Source organism: Cryptotermes secundus, unplaced genomic scaffold (assembly GCF_002891405.2).
Source record: "Cryptotermes secundus unplaced genomic scaffold, Csec_1.0 scaffold1269, whole genome shotgun sequence".
Taxonomy (NCBI): Eukaryota; Metazoa; Arthropoda; class Insecta; order Blattodea; family Kalotermitidae; genus Cryptotermes; species Cryptotermes secundus.
In genome coordinates, this window is record NW_019720738.1 from 502,209 (window position 1) to 523,635 (window position 21,427).

The 21,427-nt window shown below is 38.5% G+C and overlaps 2 protein-coding genes across 4 annotated transcripts in view; one reads left to right on the forward strand and one right to left on the reverse strand.

The window, feature by feature from the left end:
- LOC111873209 (RNA polymerase II subunit A C-terminal domain phosphatase) overlaps positions 1-8,453 on the reverse strand; it is a 16,890-nt gene extending 8,437 nt beyond the window's left edge. The window contains exons 1-5 of the mRNA XM_023867733.2: positions 8,231-8,453; positions 4,197-4,353; positions 2,818-2,943; positions 2,410-2,654; positions 1,536-1,729 (exon numbers count right to left, since the gene is read on the reverse strand). Of these exons, the coding sequence (XP_023723501.1) occupies positions 1,536-1,729; positions 2,410-2,654; positions 2,818-2,943; positions 4,197-4,353; positions 8,231-8,451 (943 nt within the window). The 5' untranslated portion in view covers positions 8,452-8,453. The remainder of the gene's footprint in view (positions 1-1,535; positions 1,730-2,409; positions 2,655-2,817; positions 2,944-4,196; positions 4,354-8,230) is intronic.
- Positions 8,454-8,813: 360 nt separating this feature from the next.
- LOC111873296 (centromere protein L) lies at positions 8,814-19,842 on the forward strand. 3 transcript variants are annotated; one of them, XR_002844371.2, is made up of 6 exons: positions 8,814-9,038; positions 10,700-10,967; positions 12,566-12,774; positions 13,955-14,334; positions 16,555-16,690; positions 18,637-18,720. XR_002844371.2 is itself a non-coding variant. In XM_023867895.2 (5 exons), exons 2-5 carry the CDS (start codon positions 10,757-10,759, stop codon positions 18,902-18,904), a joined length of 1,068 nt encoding a protein of 355 aa, XP_023723663.1. In that variant the 5' UTR covers positions 8,814-9,038; positions 10,700-10,756; the 3' UTR covers positions 18,905-19,842. The 3 variants fall into 3 exon arrangements, 2 of the variants coding, with proteins under 2 accessions (XP_023723663.1, XP_033610871.1); XM_023867895.2 differs by lacking the exon at positions 16,555-16,690 and having other exon boundaries at positions 18,637-19,842; XM_033754980.1 differs by lacking the exon at positions 16,555-16,690 and having other exon boundaries at positions 8,814-8,915; positions 18,637-19,842.
- Positions 19,843-21,427: the final 1,585 nt, after the last annotated feature.

A 21,427-nucleotide genomic window follows, 5' to 3' on the forward strand; every position in this document is an offset into this window, starting at 1 on the left:
TTACGTCATCGCACGCCAGTCATGTGTTATGTATACTGCTTGGAAACCTAAGGACAATTATGACATGGCGAGCGAGTATTTTGTACTTCAATTTTATGGCTTTCCGTCACTCACAAGTTGGTTTGATGTTACGTACATTATTAACATTACAGAATCCACATATTCCTGCCAGTTTTAATATCTATTTTGTAATCAACAAGTGTGTAACCCCGGTCAAAGTTTGACACTTCTCTGGCCATTATCTCCGTAACCGTTCAACTTTGGACATAGGTGTTTTGGGTTATATCAGCATACTTTAACATAAGGAACACCCTCCCGAAGTTTGGCACATTCCTCCTGGGACACCCTGTATATGATAAATATATATTTTAGTTATTTTAGTATGTAAAGACAAGGCATGCAGTGAATTAGTTTGTCGTGGATTGGATCAGCACCTGAAGATGGCACACTGGTGCCGAAACATGTAGTGAGAGTGAAAAGAGGGGATAAATAAATGTATGCACTAGAAGACGGATAAAATAAATCATGGTTCTATTTCTGTCGTCAGGTGGAAATTACATGAAAGAAAACATACTGTGTTGGACTCCTGGGAAGAGGTACTTTCAGATGTATCCTGCTGTTCATGGTTTGGGAGAAACTTTATGTTTGTCACCAGCACAGTAACCTTCTATCATATGCTGTCTACCAGAAGACAGAAACAGAATGAATTTCCAAAATATGGTGCTTCTAATAGTCAGGCAATGGAGAAAGCCCAAAATAATTGCTTTAATCCTTTCACATTGTGAAAAAGCTACATACTTAATTAGCATCCTGTTATTAATGATTTTTAATTTCTTCTGTCCTATGTCACGTGTTGAGACTGCCTCTGTGGTCTAGTGGTCAGAGTTCCTGGCTACATACCTAGAGGTCCAGGGTTCAATTACCGGTGCTACCACATTTTCTGAGTAGTAGTGGGTCTGGAATGGGGTCCACTCAGCCTCGTGAGGATAACTGAGGAGCTACTTGAATGGAAAAGTAGCGGTTCTATCCAAATAAAGTTGGCACTAACTTCACCGACAAGCGGCAGTCACTCAGCTGGTATAGTTCATTTGCAGACTAAAACCACGGAGTTTTTTTTACGTCATGTTGAGACACATCATTTCTACACTACTGTGAATGATGAGAGCCGCTATTAAACGTTGTGATACCTACAAATCACAGTGAACACACTGCCTCAGAGCTTGCATGCAACCAGCAAGCACATGGTGGTGACATGAAAACACACTCAGGCATCAGACTTATTTATTTAATAACATTATCAGTAGCTCAGGTTATGTAACATCCTCACACTGAAGGCAGACTTCATAAAATTTACTACATACAGGAAAAATACATTGTTTACAGTGAGCTTTAACTGGGACCAGAAGAAAATATTCTACAAATACTGAATTTCAGTGTATCTGCTCCTATGTACACAAGGACTGAACAAAGCCACAACAAATGTACACCTTTGGACCTTACCATATGGGAAGCATAAGCCAACGTATACTGCTTACCCGATATTCCAGTGAAGTCGAAACCTTCCTTCTCGTCATTCTCACACTTGGCAAGACCAGGAGGAGCATTAATGTCACCGGTGTGCTGGAAGAAATGGTACGGCTTCACATGGACCAGGTTGGGAGCAAAGTTCCATACATCCTCTCTGTCATCAATGATACAAACCAAGTTGTCCCCACATGGGAAAAGCGACCTGTTAACATCAGGAAGAGCTGTGTAGACTCTGTACAACGACATTTTGAGGCTAAACACAATGCACTGCTACTGCCAGACTAAAGTAGGAATTTGTGACTATACTAAAACAATATTTCATAATGAATTTTCAATCCTCACTTGTCTTGAAGTTTATTAATTGCAGATACATGTGTATGGCAGGGGGGCACACAGTAGCATAGTTGATTGAGGCACTATGCAACAAGCCGGAAGGTTGCGGGATCGAATCCCGATGAGGTGGAATTTTTCAATTTACCTAATCCTTCCAGCCACATTATAGCCCTGGGGTCGACTCAGCCTCTAACAGAGATGAGTACCAGGCATCTTCCTGAGGGGTAAAGGGTGGCCGGTGCATAAGGCTGACAACCTCACCGCCATCTGTGAGCAGACTGTCTAGAAATGTGGGAGCCTCAACATCTCACAACCCTATGGGCCCCCACGGCCTGTTACGGGGACAGCTTTACTGTTTACTTTTTACATGTGTATGGCACACAACACTTAACAATGGCAGAAATCTGGGCTGCCTACAGGAATATATTATTTTTTCTTGTGAACTATTAAATTATGAATATACTGAGACTGATCACTTAGTCTGTAATTGCATCATAAACTGTTTCACCTAACAGTTCTATAAATGGTCAAACAGTGACAGTTACATACATCAGGTTAGCAGTCTTGGAATTTGGGTTGAAACATTCATCTCGGGAGAGGATACGATGAGAGAAGAGCTTCCCGTCCTGATCAAGGAACATGGCTATCATGTGCGCATAGTTACGAGCCCCAAACGTGCAGATGTGGAGCTCATAATATTTGCTCATCTCACTTAAGAACTGCTGTGTGCCAGGTCGTAGCCGCGTATGATACCATGGTGACCCTGAGCCATGAAGTTGGAAGTGGTATACATCCTGTAAACATCAACACAAGAAACACAAAACTCTTATACCTGACCAACATACCATGTAACCGCCAAAGTGGAATGGAGGGACAGTAGAGGAAACATCAGCCAGGTACTGCAAAATTAATTTTTCATAAACAACATTTCGTCCATAAAGGACTATATTACTTTACCTTCAAATTAGCAGGTATATTGTCGTTTGTCGTATGGATCAATGTCTGGTCAAGATCCACTAATAGGACAAGCTTCCTATCTTTCAGTAAGCGTTCTTCATCCGCTTTCCCCAGGATCTGAGCTTGCTAAGGAAACAGAACATAGTCTAGTATTAACAACAACAAAACCAAGGCATATACAAGTAAAATACAGCTACTGTCTTTTCCTCATATGGTATGCAATGACATTTCCAGGATGGAATCAACTTGTTTATTGGATAAATGATACAAACTCCGTCCTAAGTGCAAACAATATATATTTATATGTCTTTGATCTTGTTCTTTCTACACTACATGTTTCGGCCTCTATCGGCCATCATCAGGTGTATACTCTTAACGTTGCTGCCACACTGAACCCAGTCTAAAACTTAACATTTAAAAACACAATGTCACATTCTTCGTATTATCAACATCTACATCGTTGATATGTGTCTGGTATGTAGATTATGTTGCACACGTCAAACCCGATATTCTTGTAGTAGCACTCTAAAAATCTTTAGTTATGATGTTTTTAAAACCTTTTAAAATTTTTCTCTAAATTTTAAATTTAAAATTTAAAATTCTTAGGGTTACTCGCCCTATGTCTAAGTGCTGGAGCGGCTAGTTCTTGTTTTCACACTGTACAGGTGTTATTTAATGTAGTCTTCTTGTGTGAGTGCCGCTGCTTGTCTGTACTATGTGTATTGGATGGTGCACAAAAATAAACTTTTAAAGAAAAAGTAGTAAAAATGAACAGCTTTATGAGTATGCAGGATTTGAGGTTCCCACAGCAGCAGTAATCAAGAGTTCTAACTTCTGGACTCTACTTGCCACCGGCTTCATGCTGGTTTCCTGCTTGGCTGATTGTTCAACCCTGAAGACAGAGGCAAGAAGTTCTCCAAAATGACTCTCAATGGACAACAAACAAGTTATATCCTAGAAGACAGAATTCTTCCTAACCACCATAATCCTAAATAAATTAACATCATTACAGTCAATACACGAGTGCATTGTATTTACTTAGTTCAAGGCCAAGATACCTGATAACATTCACTTTCACTGTCACGTAATCACTGAAGCACATAATACAGGTTTAATACTGGGCTTACTTCTCAACCCTGCAGATGAAAGCAATTTGTTCCTCTGAAACATCACAGTCTCCTTCAACTACAAGGCCTCACAGCTGTGAAAACCTCAAATCCAATCTCTTACCTAACGAGACCACTACCTGATGGACAGTGCGGTAAACTTTAAACTGGCTAAGACACACCACAGATCTGACTGCTCACCTGTAACCAGCGCCAAGACAAGCATTGTGTGGGGTTCTGTACACAAGTTCAAGAGACGGTGCTTAGGCTTACCTCTTTGCTGACTTTGAGCTCTGGAATGCTGTGGACCATTGGGATGGAAGCATTCTGCAGAGTCTGGTCCTGCTTCCTCAAGTCAGCGCCACACTCGGCACACATGTCCTTCATCACTGTTGGATGTGTGCATTCCTCTAGCTGCAGCAGGACATCTCTGTTTAAACAAAACAGAAATAGTGAGTATGCAAGATCTGAGGTCCTCACTGTGCCAATGACTACCAGCTTGTAATGGCATCCAATCTAATAGACTTTTACCAGCATTTCCAAGGAACAAACTGCGCCCATCAAAGGAAGAAGACATTGGCATCACATTCCTCATCATTTCTCTGAAGTAATACGTCAAATAAAACACAAATATATTGTAGCGTGTAGACCCATAGGTTACAACTATGAAACAAACAACAAAACAAAGCTCGCTAGGCAGGAAATTCTTAACAAACAATTCTGAACTACAACAATGATGAATGATGTTTTCTGAAGGGTCCATGCCGAGATGTTATAACCAGGACAGTCTGGAGCAACAGTTCAGCTCTAGGATATCAGCCAGCCAGTAATGATGTGAGCACAGAAGCTCAAGAACTTCTGATGTTAGGATCCATTACCAGGAAACAACTAGTGAAAGCACACTGAGAAGGCTTAGTGCATGCTCTAGTGATTTGTAAAGTGTGGAAATTACCAAAAGCATTATAATTACTTGTAGTCGTGATCTGTAAGAGGTCAAAGTGGCCCAAAGCCCATCTACAGTAACACTCAAGACACCTGACATAAGTAATGTGACTACATCTTATGCTAGATACCAAATCATATTCAGAATATAATAAACAGATCAATAAACATTCCAAAAGCTCTGTGGAAATTTGTAAATCGTGAAAGAGATTCTTTAAATAATAAACTCACTGGAAATATAAACTTATTTGATGGAAAACAAAAGGTTTCATGTCCAAACAGAACTTGTAATATATTTAATAAAACCTTTGTAGAAACTGTTAACAATCTAATACTTGATAAAAACTTAATCCACCCACAAACCATTAATAATATTGATAGCTTAAAAGACTCATTTGTTTTGTTTGAAATAACAGAGGCCGATTTGATTAAAATAATCCTCAGTATGGTGAATAAAAAGTCTGCAGGACTTGATGATCTCTCTCCTTATTTGTTAAAATTATGTATACCTTATACTGCTAAACCGCTCTTAGAATTGGTTAACGCATCAATTAGAGATGGTATATTTCCATCTATATTAAAAAAATCGGTCGTTTCCCCTATTTATAAAGGGGGGACTAAGGAAGATGCAAGTAATTATCGACCTATCACACTTGTTCCTACTTTCTCTAAGGTCTTAGAAAAAGTAATAGTTAATCAACTAATAGCCTTCTTAGATAAACATAATATTTTAAATAAATTTCAGTTTGGTTTTAGAAAGAAACATTCTACTAATGATGCTATTGCCACAGTTATTGAAAATATAATAGATAACTTGAATGATAAAATAAATTGTAATTGTGTCTCTTTAGATCTATCAAAAGCATTTGATTGTATTCAGCACAACATTCTTATGGATAAATTATATAAATATGGTGTCCGCGGTATTCCACATATGTTAATTAAATCTTATCTTACAAATAGAACACAACAGGTGAAAGTTTTACATAGGGAAACCAATGAAATAAAGGAATATCTATCGAGTAGCCTGCCAGTTAAATTTGGAGTCCCTCAGGGATCAGTTCTTGGTCCTTTGCTTTTTATTTTATATATAAATGACTTTCCTCACCTAACACAAGGTAGATCTATAATGTATGCTGATGATACTTCAATCTTGAATATGGGACAGAATATAAATGAACTCCAATATATAACTTCAACTAATATTGGAGTTGTGGAAAAATACTTTGAGATGAATGATTTATTCATAAATCCAACTAAAACGCACTGCATTTTTTTTCAAACAAAGCAATGTAGGCAGGACTATAAATATAAAATTTTAGTTAAGAATATGGAAATAGAAAATGTGAATAGTATAAACTTTTTGGGTGTGGAAATAGACAGCACCTTGAGTTGGGATGTTTATATTGATAGAACCTGCAGTCGAATTAGTCGTAACTTGTTTTTATTAAATAGACTTGCTAAATTATTAGACCTAAAGGGCAGAAGAATGTTGTATTATGGCTTGATCTTCCCCTTTTTATCATATGGAATTGTCGTATGGGGAAACAGTGCTAAGGCACTTACTAAAAGAATTTTTATTCTTCAAAAAAGAGCCGTACGGTACACTGCTGGGCTAAAACCCTTAGAATCTTGTAGAGACAGTTTTATACAACTAAAGATTTTAACATTATATTCAATGTACATATTTCAAACCATTTTATATGCAACTAATAAGTGTAACTGTACGGTAAATAAACAAGTACACACTCACAATACTAGAAACAAAAATGACTACCATAAATGGGTGCATAACTTAGAACTTTATAACAGCAAACCTTCCGTTGCTGGCTGTATCTTTTATAATAAATTACCCAATAGTATTAAACAGCTTGACAATAAAAACCAGTTTATAAGGGAACTTAAGAATTTGCTCATAAATAGATGCTACTACTCAATTGATGACTATATGAATGATAAATTCTGTAATGCTGGATAGTTATATATGCTGCATGTGATATTGCATTACATATTTTGTGAATTTGTTGGTTTATAATTTGTTGTAATTTTGTTGGTTTTATAACTCGTTTCATGAGATATGGCCTACTTTAATGTAGTCTGATCTGTGGTATGGGTAAATATGAATTAATTAATGTATAGATAATTCTGAATTATTGGAATTGTTACATGTTTGATGTAAATACTCATTGCATATTTGTGCGTTTATTGGTTTTGATCGTATTGTATCTTGCTAATTTTATAATTTATTTGAGTGAATGAATGTTTGGATAAATTCTGTTATGCTGCATATTGATATATGCTAGATATGATAGTCATTATATATTTTGTGATTGTATTTGTTATGAATTCTCGCACCTTGCTAATTTTATAATTTATTACTTGTGGCATGTTCTACACCTGTGTGATCCGATCTATGGATAGTAAATACTGAATATATGAATGTATGGATAAACTATGATATATTAGATTATGATACATGCTAGAAGTAAATAATCATTACATATCTTGTGTGTTTACTGGTTTAGAATCTACTGTATTTTGTTAATTTTATATTATGTGACATGTCCTATATCAATGTAATCTGATCTACAGGATGAATAAACATGAATGAATGAAAAGTTCACTTTTTACAGAACAATCAGTTGTGAGAATGATAAAATGTGAGCTTCGTGTAAACAAGAGATTATAATAAACCAAAATCGTTTATGATTAGTTTTAGTACAGATAACATGTCCCTTACATATCAGGTAGATATTCAAATTAATCAAGTGATCTGGAATAGGAAACATGAAGACTTTCATGGCCTCTCCATTAAGCATCATTTTTGAATACTTGGTGCAAGAAAATTGGTAATATTAATTTGGATAGCTATTACTGAGAACCAATCCGTTATCTCATAATTGCAACTGAGGTCCATTATCTAGAGATTTCTGTATCCAATTCTCAAGAGTTACCATAATTTGAAAATAAAAAGAATCATTACTGGAATTCTCAAACAATGCAAAAATTATTGCTTATGCATTTTTTCCTGACTTCTGATAAAATTTGTCACTGTTTTACTCAGTTCTGATTTAGTTTAGAATGCCTTGAACTCTTGAACTTCGAATCTACACGTACTTCTATACATTGGCGACTGAGATGCCAAAATGAATGCCTTGGATCATCATATAATTCCTAAAATTGCACAAACATTGTTTAGTAATATATATTCTGTAGCTTCCGGCCAATGGATCCACGTTTCTATTTCCATGACAAAATATACTAAAGCTTTAGAGCTTGTCATAATGATTAGTACCTATATATAACCTAAGAATCCTTGAATGACGTAATGCGCATGTAATCAACGCATCTACTCTCCTACGTACCCTGGATGTACAATTTCACCTTCCTTGGCTAACAGCTTGCGCACAGTTCCAACTTGATTTGCCTTTAATTTCTTTTGCTCTTCTTTCCCATTGTTGGGATTTATATCGTATAGCAATATTACACGTCCAACAGACACAATAGTTCCTTCCTTGACTTTCCATTTTAAAATCCTGACTGATTTTCCCGTAGGGAGAACAATTTCTACAACTTTAGCGCCCATATTGACCGGAAGTGGACACATGGTTGCCAATATTTTAAAATTCTATGAACACAAGAATTTCCCTTTTAAAACAGGATTTATTGTAAACACGAAGGAATTATAACAAATAGGGGAATCAGAAATACGTAACAATGTGACGACATCACTTAAGTACGATATGACATTACAGATTGTATTAATGTTCATGAAATATATTCTTAAGTTACTGCTCGGGAAACGTCCCTTCTACCAGAGAAATGTGTTGTATTGGTCATGATGACTTTAATCCGAATGAGCTTGTAAGATGGCAAGTCATTGGGTTCGCGACGAGCAGTCGCACAAGTGCCCAATCATGGATCTCGTTACATTTCAACGGATAAACGTCGAGTGTTTTGAATGTTGCGTCGATTTGAACAGTGTTGTCTGTTTTATTAGGTCTAAAGTTATTAAACTGTGCCCTCATGTTTTTTACAATTTTAATGGAGGTTCGTTAATGTTTGTATTCATACGGACTGCTGCTGTTCATGTATGTGTTGGATTATGTTGGAAATATGGTCGACAATAGAAAGTTTCAGTCTGTAAACAATGGAGCAAGTTCACCAAAAGAGGTTAATTGCAATGTTTTAAATTAAAATGTTCTAATACTCCAATCATTTCTGTTAGAAATGTCAGAAGATAATAAATCATATATCAACTTTACTATCTTCTATAAGGTGTTCCTGTTATACGTAGATACATATATTTTAAATGTAGTGTAATTAGTAATTTTTGTAGATATCTAGTGTAGGTGAATAACTGACACCCATTATTTGTGCCCTCTAAAAATAATGTAGTTTTCAGTTTGGAGACTGGATATACTGACTGAGGTTTTTGTGGTTTTTGTCAATTCTGCCAAATAATTGCTTGTATAATAGCTAGGCTGTATCCACTTCCTTCATTTATGGTTTATTTACTTATTTTATCAGTATCTTATACTGTATAGTGTCATATGATAGAGTGATTAGTGAATAATTAATTTGGAAGCATGCAGAAGGAAGGATTCATGTCCTAAGTTGGGGTACTACCCTGGAATTTTTCTGGAGAAACAGATAAAAACCACAAAAGAGCTGTGAGGATAGTTAGTATCCCAGGGCAGGAGTCAAACCGGGCCATTCCCAAATAAAAGGTAGAATTGTTAATGCCTGCTTCCTTTCACATCCTTCGAAGTCATTAGTAATATCATCCATTCAAAGCTGTATAGTCTGAGCTATTGACAGCATCATTAAATAAGCCATAAATAAATAATGTAATGTTCCTGTATATAGGCTGTATGACTAATCTTAGTTATATCTGTTCTGTAACATTGACCACATTTTCATAATCAAATCTGGTGTTTTTCATACTTTTGCATCTGTCATCCCACTTGTCTTTTCACGAATAGAAATGTAGTCCCAACAAACCAAAAAGCAAACCCTTTTAACTTTTCATGAAGTGTATTCTTACAATTTCATGATTTCAATTTTTTAATTATTAAAGGTTTGTAGAAACTCAAAGAGAGAGTGTAACAATTTTTGATAATGTTTTGTTAAGTCTGTTACATAAAAAAATGTTCTGTTATTGAAGTACAATTGTAGTGCAGCATTAATGAGCTGCTTTGGTTTGAAGTGCAGGAAAGTTTTTGTGTGACTGAGTTATTAATTTTCTGTGACCGGCACCTAATGTCCCACCCAGCCAAGCCTCAAATCCCACCAGTGGGATGTCCTGCCAGTTGAGAAACACTGGTCTAATGCATACCCAAGCACGCCTTTGTGGGGCTTGGACAGAAGGGAAAATTTCACCATTCATTTTCCACTTTATACCTAAAATACAGTATATCTCAACAAATGCTTCTAGTGTCAATATTACAACTGGGTACTGGCACAGAAATGTAAATAGTAACAAGGTAAAGTCTTCTCTGTGCTTAATAAAACACCACTTCATGAAGATGTGTGAGGGAGTGAAGGTATAGCTCCACACACATTACTAAGCTTATCATTAAATGGAGACAGATTGTCATCTTAACCACCCTGGCTACTTTATCCCAGGTAAAGTGCCATAGGTACACACTGAATATGAAAGTGTGTGGGCCCCAGGCAGAGAAGAGAAAATTCTCTGCTCCTGCCAGGAATCAAACCCCGATTTCTCAGTCATCCAGTCTGTAGCCTTGTCACTATATTGACTGAGCTATCCTGGCAACATTGTAAATAGCAGCTGCAGCTAATGTTTAAAGTAATTTGATTCCTCTTCACAGATGTGTTGATGTCATCAGTGATGAAGGAAGATAAAGGTTAGCTGTATTTGAATTGTGATGTCGACGCCACGTTCACTGACAAAACGTCGGCGGCTGTCTACAAAACTGCACACACCGGGATCAGTGTTCGGAATCCGAAACAGAAATCACGACAAAGCAGAGCAAGAAAACGATTCGCAAGTTCAGTATACAGTTCGACCAGAAAGACTTTATTTCAACATACACGACAGCGATTCAGGCTCAGATGAAGATTACAATGATCTTGAAGGTATGCAGAAAGACACATAGATTCAGGATTCTGCAGTTGCAGTTTGTGAAAGCATGGACAGCTATTGTGTTGGTGATGGCAGTCAGCATTTTGTCTAAGACAATGTTTTCCACCCAGAACTGCTATGATATACACCAGAGAAAACAGAAGAGTGGTGCATGGTGCAAGGAATTGACAGAAGCTACCTCCAGTCATAGCAACTTTATGACTCAAACTGTACCCACACAAGCCAGGATAACATTCCTTGTATAAAGTCTGTATTTGAGCAGGCAGCTGTGCTATTTGTAAACAGAGCCTTAGCCACATAGTTAGTCCATCTTTGCTCTTTTTATTGGTAACATTACTTAAACGTACAATAAAACCTCACTAATCTGGTTACACTTAATCAGGATCGAAAAATGAAAAATGCTGTTCACAGTTGAGTACGTACTTCAAAATACACAATGACATTTAGGAAGGCAGATGTGTCACTTGTCTGTTCAGACAAAACTTGACAATTGCTTCAAACCCACATTATTACATTAAAAAAAGTACAGCTCTTCTGTCGATGAATAAATGTATTATGTTTTTATATTTTTTAATTATAAGCTCTACAGTGATGGTTGTTATTTATTTTCATCAGCACTACTTATATCATTCAATTTTCGGTTTATTGTGTTCTAAGTTTTTTTTGGGGGGTGAGTCTAATCCAATTCACTAATCAACATTATCGCTTAATACGGATGATCTCTTCTGCCCCCCCCCCTCCCCCCAATTAATCCAGGTTAGTGAAGGTTTGCTGTGTGTGGAACTCAACTCCCTTTGAGTTTGTCTGGAGTTAGCAATGGCACAAAGCAGTGTAGGGATTACTTCCCATGTGTTAGCAGTTAACAGCACTGGCTGCTACGGTGCTGGAGGGTTGAGAGAAGTGGGGACTGTTCAAGTTTCACGTTCTGCACCAGGGCAAAGCATATGATATCTAATATATATAAACATGTAACAGGATGCACAGAAATATGTGCAGAATGATCATAAGTCACTGGGGTGCTGTACACATGCATCTCAGTTGATGCAGAACCTCCCTGTTGCCACAGTTAGGCAGCAGGAGGGAACACTTGTCTCTCTTGCTTTAGATATTGTAAGGTAAAGCTATCCCTGCAACAGGCCATGGAGTCCCATAGGATTGTGAAACATTGAGGGTCCCACATTATGTAGGCAATTGGCTCATAGATGGGGGTAAGGTTGCCAGCCTTATGTGCTGACTGTCCTTCACCCCTAGGAAGACTCCTGGTACTCATTTCTGTTAGACGCTGAGTCGAGCCTAGGGCCATAGTTCAGCTGGAAGGATTAGGTCAATTGAAAAATAATCCACTTCATTGGGACTCAAACCTGCAACCTTCCAGGTTGTAGCATAGTACCCCTTTTAGATCTCGTACCCAGCTGTTTAACCTGGAGAATAATCCCCCATCCACTGTTTAACCTGACCATTCCAAAACTTGTCCCTTTCGATACACTACTAGGCTGCCTCTGGTTAATATATAAGTCCAATGAAGAAGTTGCAGATCTAATTCAGTTAATGCCCTATGACATATAATAATGTCATTTATTCTTCTCTATAGATCTTACTGGCAAAACATGGAAGGTTTTCAGAGTATCACCGTTGCACAATTTTGAGTATACAACAGTACGAATGAAGCAATATGGTCAGCGAATGCGAGAAGGTCTCACTACCTTGCTGACAGATTCTACGCTGGATGCGCATTATGAAGTAAATTTCTCTGTGGCAGAAGGACTCACTCTGACACAGAACGACAGTGAGGCCATAAAGGTTCGTAGTACATTAGACTAAATTTTCAGGTTTGACACTAAGTTATGCCAGCATTTAACTACATTTATGGCAGAACTTCAATTTATGTAAGTAAAATTTTCTTCTTATTATGAAATTAGCAAAATAATCTCTAAACATTGTCTTGTATCGGCCTGTCAGATAATGGTACCATCAAGCAAATCGTTTTGAACCACTAAACATTTATGCCACTATCCATCTGGAATTTGAGCCATTATGTTGAATCTGGCATTTATACAGATGTGCACAAAAATTATTTTTTCAGATTGAGATGAGAAGTTGGAAACATTCTGGGAACTGAGATAACTAGAATTTTCTCTACTAGTCTTTATTCCTCTCTCCACCCCCCTCCACCCATTGTAACCACAAATTATACAAGTACTCACTTTCTTCATAACCTCACCGCCTCTGTGAGCTGACTGTCTAGAAAATGTGGAAGCCTCGATGTGTCACAACCCTACGGGCCTCCACAGCCTGTTACTGGGGTAGCTTTACTTTTCTCATAATGCACTGAAGTGTACTTCTTATCATGTTACCCTTTCGGTCACAAATTTTCACAAATCATTGTGTTTCAAAAAAGTTGAATTCTAGAGCCAGGTCCTTTTTCACTAGTTGTCAAATACGAGGCAGATTTTGTTGACAAGTTGATTCACGCTAGCATTGCCAGAATTTATGATTCATATGAGTTTGCTAGTTTGCTTGCTGCTGTACATAGACAGGTATTTGAAGTTTCTTCATATTCAAGAATGGAAAATCAATGTTTCAGTCGAGATTCTTTTTCCTGGTTTGATCTTGGATATTCAAGCTTGTACATGTCCAATTCATACCATTACAATATAGTATATGTTGTCTTTAAAAAGTATATTTCATTTAAATTAAAAATGTTTCTCTTAATTATGGAATAATGAAGGTAAGAAGGCAAAATTATCCCTGCCATGAAGACCTATGGGGGGTGGAAGTATAGCTCCACCACTCTTAACCCCAGCACTGATGAATCTTGACCATTCAGACTGAGAAATTTAAGGACAAAATGTACTGTTATGTTTCCGCAACACTTTTTATTTGGTTTCCTGAGAGCAGCATCAAAAGGTTTAATATTGAAGCCTGTGATAAAAACACAACAGTTGGTAGTTTTTTCTTTCTGTATTCTCACTGATTTCAGATATTGGTAAATGTTACGAAGAGGAAAAACGGCGAAGATTTACGAAGCAAATATTACATTGGGTTCATGGTGTGCAGAGGTGCGTCCAAAGGGTTAGAAGAACAGTTCACAATTCACTTGCCAGTGCTGCTGTGCAGTGGAACAGTGCGAGCTGCCAAATCAGTGCATTTCCTTCTTCAGAAATTCTTTGACTGCTCTGTCAATTCTTATCAGTTATCACAGGAAGATCTGATGTGGTTCTGCGCATTACAGGCAGACGAGAAGGACACACGCAAAGGAATGTCTCAAGCTGAGCTCATGTTCTCGTTCCCACAGCTCTCTGTACGGAACAGAATTCGGTTTAAAGTTCCACTTAACAGTCTAAAATATTTGTGGGACAGGTATGTATCTACATAGGATGTGAAGGTCTCACAGCAGTGGCTGTGAAGAATGCTACCTTCTGGGATATAAAGCAATGTAGGCTGTTAAAAGTCAACCACTGTTTCAGAGAAACTTATTGCCTCCATCTTCATGAATAAGCTGAGCAAGAAGCCAGCATGAAAGCAGGCGGTGAGCAGAGCTTACTTGCCACATGCTTTCAACGGACTACACAGCATTATATCCCAGAAGATAGTACTATTCAGGTATGTATTTACATTGCATGGTGCACTTTGCCTTCAGAGAAAAAAAAATGAGTAAAGCTATCCCCGTACCATGCCGTGAAGGCCCATAGGGTTGTGAGACGTTGATGGCCCCACATTGTCTATACAATTGGCTCAAAGATGGCGGTAAGGATGTCAGCCCTACGTGCCGACCACGCTTTACTCCCCAGGAAAATTAATTAATTCCTGGTACTCATTTTTGTTAGAGGCTGAGTAAACCCCAGGGCCTAGTGCGGCTGGAAGGATTAGGTCAACTGAAAAAAATCCAGTGACCTCATCAGGACTTGAACCCGCGACCTTCCGGCTTGTAGCATAGCTCCTCAACCACTACGCTACCACGTGCCCCCTTGCCTTCAGAGTATGTAAGAAAATATTTTCATCCGATAAGTGTGACTGTAGACAAGGTTTGGATTTGTAATGTGATTTGCTGAACTCTTATAAATAACATAACTACAGCACATACACAATCTTCTTAGTCTTCACTAGCCATTGCTTGGTAGCAGCTTCCAACAGTAGATGTTCCCCTTCCTCTGTGTTCCCAAACTGCTCCCAGCCTAAGCTACCAGCTTCTCTCTTCTCACAGCTACAACTCTCAACTGACTCAATCAAACTACTAGTCCTCATTATATAGCCCCAGCATGGACTGCACAGAATACGCCCCTTCCATTGTTGCATGGCCCACAGAGCCGTTCCCTAGCAACGGCTGTTGTTCTGTCGCCTGTTTACACAGCTGTTACTTGGCAATGGGTCTACATGTCAGCATCTGTTTTAACTTTCAAATTATCAAAATACTTTTACTTCACAAAACATGCTCAGTTGACTTCCACTTTAATTTTACACGTGTAAGAACACCCAGTGTCTTTCCTCTAAAGCTTTGCCTGGACATAGATCTCCCCTCCTGCTAATGGAGTACACATGGCTCAATTTCAACTTGGTGCTAATGAGATTTCTACCGTGAATAATGTGACAGTAGCCGTGCTGAGTCCTGCTGCTAGGCCAGCGAATGCAGGGGCACAGCTCTAACGCGTGGGTGATGAAGGATACGGATGGAGTTTCTTACATACAGTGAAATCCCAATTTAATGTATGTCTAGAGAAACGGTTTCTCTTATACTAAATCTGGATTTATAATAAGTAGGGGGGGGGGTGTAAAATGACATGAAAATATTCTTCTTCTTACTGTACATAAATATGATCACATAATTTCTTTACATAAATAGTAAAGAAACTGTTTCTATACAAACAAATAAATCACATACATAATAATGAAATTAATTTATAAAATAATTAAACGTGTGAAATAAATTCACTCAAAAATCACGGTAATTGCAAGGGCTAATAAGAAAGTAACCTCCAGTGAGCTGTTAACAACACAAAAAATTAGGAAAAAAAATTTATTGTATACAAAAAATACCACATACATACTTAAGCAAATTCTCAATGTTGTCACCAATGGAACTGAGCCACTTGTCACAGCAGAGAAGAACTTTTTGTATATTGGTGTCAAAGAAGTCTGCCGCCTGTTAGCTCAGCCAGATTTCACATTGTAAAACACTAAAAAAAGTGTATGGCCATTCAGAACAAAAGGTGAGGAATGTCGACATCCAGTGTAGTGCTCCTCCATGACAATATGCATCTGCATAAAGCTGCTCTCACCCAAACACTGCTGGAACATTCCAACTGGGAGTTGTTTGACCACCCTCCTTATAGCTCTGATCTCCCTCCAAGTGACTACCACCTGTTTATCTGCCTGAAGAACTGGTTGAGATCACAGCACTTTCACAGTAATGTGGCTAAGCTAACAGATGGCAGACTTCTTTGACACAGGCATACAAAAGCTTATGCCCTGATATGACAAGTGCCTCGGTTCCGGCAATGACTGTGTCAAGAAGCACCTTAAGTATGTAGGTATTCTTTGTATATCACAAAATTTTTTTCTTATTGCTTGTTTTGTTAACAGCTCACCAGAGGTCACTTTCCGAATAGCCCTTGTATGATGCTGCACGTGGTATGGCTCAACATCTGAAACCGGTCACCAAAGATTATGGCTGTGCAGTAGTGATTCCTGGCAGAGACCACAGTCACACTAAACCGAGGTACAAGTTCTGGAAAGTCTAAAATTTCTTCCAGTAAATATGGGTCCCTTATTATATCAAAATGTATTAAATGCAGGGATGTAATATAGGGTTTAACCTGGAGTTTGGCTAGCACCAGACTTAATATCTGAGTCAGGATTTCACTGAAACTGGGGAAATTCCTGATGGACTGACACGCTGCTGGCTTCTCATGAAGGATTGTTCCATGGAATTTATTCCCCATTTTCACCATGAATGCTACTTATGCCCCACCTCATTCATATTCTTTCAGCTAAGAGATTTGGGGTTTTCACAGCATCGAAAGAATTAGATTGTGGTCCTGGTTATGACACCGTGTAGTCTGAGAGGCAAGTGTCATGTTTTGAAGGAGTATGCAGAAACCCATAATCTAGTTCCTTAGCTAAATGTCCTAAGAGTGTTAACCGTTCAGCGTGGTTTGACGTGTATGTTTCGTCAGGTATTTAAATCGTCTGCGGGGGTTTGACGTCTATGTTTCATCCAGCTGCACACCTATGTTATAACGCCCATAATAATTGATGATTTTGCTGTAGATTGTTAGATTTTTCGCTGGCCTGTTGTCAGTAGAACAGAGTATAATAAGCCACGAGTTTAGCTGCGCTAAGTCATCGTTACATATGACTGTCTTGCAGCAAATTTCCTGTTGCTCTTGCGAGCGGTTTCCTTGTTCAAGCTGTTATGAATGGCGTGTTTTCTTTGCTATGAAGTTATAAACAGCAGAGACGTGATATGTGCTGTGTTTATAATATCATATTGCCCTGAGCTGGCCACACTAACACACTCAATTGGAATTCTTAGAAGAGGGATGTCCAAAAATTTATTCTTGCAAGATCGATTGATTTCGCACAGTACATAGCACCCAGTTCTTAGAAAAACGTCACGAATTAAGGCAGAACACTGTGGTCACCCCCTATGATGATACTGGTGTGTGTGTGGGGGGCGAAAAGAACTCATTCCTTCATGTACTATCGCTCCAGTTGACGCCATTTTATCGTACTGACCTTGGTGGTCGTTTCGAGGGATGACCATAAATATTTTTTTTGAGCCAGCTAAGCTCTGCTTTCGTGCACTACATACCAGACAGTTCTTAGAATAACTTCATGAATTCTGTGGTCACCCCTACGACATCTACTGCCGCCAAAATGGATGGAATATCAAAGGCATAGCAACAACCCCTTGTTATGATAACTCGTAACGTTGAATTTACTACAGCTGACCTGGCAACTAAACGGGTCACGGAAAGACATTTCCTTGAACTATACCCCTCACGGGGAAGAAGGCAAGGCCGCACAGATGTGTGGTTAAAAAAAAGGGCCAAAGAAAAGATACACAATATTGGAGCGGTGAATGTGGGGCACCGTTGGGTTAGACGAATGCTTCAAGGCCTTCCTTACACTGCTCAAATTCTAAACAACCTGCTTCCATTGCCGAGATACAGGGCGCTCATATTATAAGGTAAGGTTATAAAAACCATCTTTTAAGATCATTTTAGTGAAAGTTTCATCCTTCAAGGCGTACCATTCACTGCTCAAATACTAAACAACCTGCTTCCATTGCCGAGATACAGGGCGCTCATATTGTAAGGTTATAAAACCACCTTTTAAGATCATTTTAGTGAAAGTTTCATGTTCCTATCTCATATAATTTAAGAACAATGATGAATAAATCATTTTCGAGCAAAATTTAAATGGACAGCTGAATATATTACCGCCAGAGAGACGGCCGCGGAATTTAAGTGACCGCGCGAAAGGGTTAAGTGTCTGGTACAAAGCATTAAGCTCATTTTGTAACTTTCCTCATTCTCCTGTTAGTTCATGTTTCTTAGGTCCAAATATTCTCTTTCAACATTTCTTACATTTTAAAATATCCAAATCAACAACCAGCAATAGAGTTACTTTCAGATTCTGTGAAATTTTTTCATGTTGCAGCATCCATGATCGCAACTCAGAATACGCTTCATTTAAAGAAGTGGAAAAGTTCTATGAAGCAGTGCAACAACAGATGATTCGTGTGTTTGAAGTGAACGTCGCGAAAGGTCAACTTGTGCGGATCAAAACTCCAACACTATCCGTCACTAATGAAACCAAACTTAGGGCTAAGACAGGAAGCGTACTGAACTATGTGCTCAAGTTTCTGTATGAGGGAACGGCTGTAATCGACACCACTACCCCGATGTTGAGTGTCCAGCGACATTGACGCAGCTCTTGTATGTATTTTAGCAGTGCAAAGAGAATTTTGAAATACTGTCTGCAAGCAAATTTGTTATACGTGTCTCATCGGTTTTGTCAACCATCAAAAGAGTTTTACTGAGTCACTACCAGAACTTCATACATTTTAAATGTCAGCATCTGATATGACTTTTAAAGTTGTGCCACTGTCTTCCTGGCACCATCATGATGCAGCAGAATTATCTAGGGCTTTTAACTTTTGATATCCTGATTACCGTGAGCGAGTATATTGCAGACGATATTCTGTCACACTGGCACAACATACACTGAAACTCCCATTTAATGTTCCTGAATTTAAAGTTTTACATTTAAAGGTCAGTGATCCCTAGTCAATAATCTCGGTGTTAAATTTACTCCATTTAATATTCAAACTTTTCTCAGTGTACTTTTCAAAACCACTGGTCCACAATCAAACCTTAAATGTGGGTTTCACTGTACTTTGCTTTTAGATATTTTTACTAATGGTTGACGTGTGTGTCAATGACGTAATTTTAAGTGAGCTCAGGTTTTCACTGTGGTGGGTATGTAATGCCGTGTAGCGTGGTACAAGTCTACTGGCGTTTTGAAGGAATGCCAATGAACTTCTACAGGACTACACTGCATCACATCTCAGCAGATAGTATTTCAAAACATAAACATGTTTTATATCTACATACTACAGCTCTTTAAATGTTAAGTATGATTAGAGATGTATCACAGACTTTTATACAAGTTAACATTTTATGGGTGAAGTTTCATTTTTTTCATGCAAAAAAAATAATTCTTTCATGAACATGACCACGTTGTATGTGCATGGCTTCCCCACAGTGGGAGCCACTGTACAGTGGCTGTACTTCCCACTTTTTGAGGAAGAACCATTTCTTGTTGGTGCTGCAATGAAACTGGAAATTAAAATTTCCATTGCAACCTGTTGACTTGTTAGCCTTTCTCCCGCAAGACTAACAATCACACCACTTGCCCAGAACATTTACATGTTGCATGAAATGCATCTGTAAGCAACACTGCAAATCAGTGTATCCCATACTGGCTTGTCATCGAGTGAGATAGGATATCACATGAATTATAACTGGTTTGCCTTAAAATAAAAACTGTCCCTGAATGGATGATATAGGCAGACCTACCAAATTATCATATAGACCTAAAAGTTACCTCCAAAAGCTGGGAGCCAGAATAAAATACGAAATACCTCATGTTATTTGCAAAAGAACACCTGAAACATTTACTTACATGATGTAAACTATCTCCTGCCATTGCTAGGATATGGGGTGGGGGAATTATGATAGAAGAGGCAAATATAAGGAATAGGAAAGAAGGGAAAGAGATAAAGGGACAGAGGAATGGAAGAAGAGGGGGTAAGGGAACAGTTTTAATATGATGGTGAAGGAGGGAAGAAAAGGGACGAGAGGTTCCAATAGGATGGAAGAATGGTAGGAAATGGAGTGCAGTATGGGAGACACAAGGGGAGAAAGAAAGAAACTGGTCTGCACACCATTTTTGACAGGTTATACACTAGTAGCAGCATAACAAATTGGAATGTTAAGTGTCATTACGAAGGTTTTAGGGGACCTGGAATGTGTGCAGGCCCAGACACGGGTAACACCACACTGATGTAGAGGCATGATTCTCATTGGCAATTCTAATTTTCCAGACAACTCTATGATAATGCCTTAATAGACAATCAGCTGTTAATGTGTTACGAAAATCGACATATCACCATCACAACCATAAACCTGCCCCAGCTCATATACCTACAATCTAATTCAGATTTTAATATTACTCCATCTATTATTGAGCGGCTTGCATTCTTCCAACCAATGTTTTCTATGCAGACATAAGGTCCCCCTCCCACTAATGCTTGCTACATGGCCCACCAACTGACCCTCTGTTTAATCATACAAAGTAAAGGTATCCTTGCAACAGGCTGTGGAGGACTGTAGGGTTCTGAGATGTTGAGGTTCCCACATTTTCTAGACAGTTGGTTCACAGATGGCAGTGAGGTTATCAGCCCTATGCGCCGGCCGCCCTTTACCCCCAAGAATATTCCTGGTACTCATTTCTGTTAGAGGCCGAGTCAACCTCAGGGCCATAGTGCGGCTGGAAGAATGTCAACTGAAAAAATCCAATGACCTCATTGGAACTTGAACCTGTGATCTTCCAGCTTGTAGCATAGTGCCTCAACCAACTACACTACTGCGAATCATATTAACAATATGAAATTTCCAGTACAAATTCAATCTTCCTTGTACTGTAACTTTGACTACTTTGTTACTTCATCTCCAAGATCTTTGATACTTTGTTCTAACATGCCTCCAAACTGTTGGTCCCTAAGAGTTCCCACAGCTTGGGATGTGATGTTGCATGGGCTAGTAAAACTTTACTGAAGTTCTGGAGGAAATGGCTGCCTCCATCTTCAAGCTACCATGAACATGGAGGTATTAAGTTCCTCTGAAATGTCTGTACCTCTCCGCAGGAATACATTCCATGAAATCCC

What these genes read in the sequence shown, in the direction of transcription:
- LOC111873296 (XM_023867895.2), top strand. Translation starts at nt 10,757, where the DNA reads ATGTCGACGCCACGTTCACTGACAAAACGTCGGCGGCTGTCTACAAAA. An exon ending in AGATTACAATGATCTTGAAG is followed by an intron (nt 10,968 to 12,565) that starts GTATGCAGAAAG and finishes TCTTCTCTATAG; the next exon opens with ATCTTACTGGCAAAACATGG. An exon ending in CTAAAATATTTGTGGGACAG is followed by an intron (nt 14,335 to 18,636) that starts GTATGTATCTAC and finishes TTCATGTTGCAG; the next exon opens with CATCCATGATCGCAACTCAG.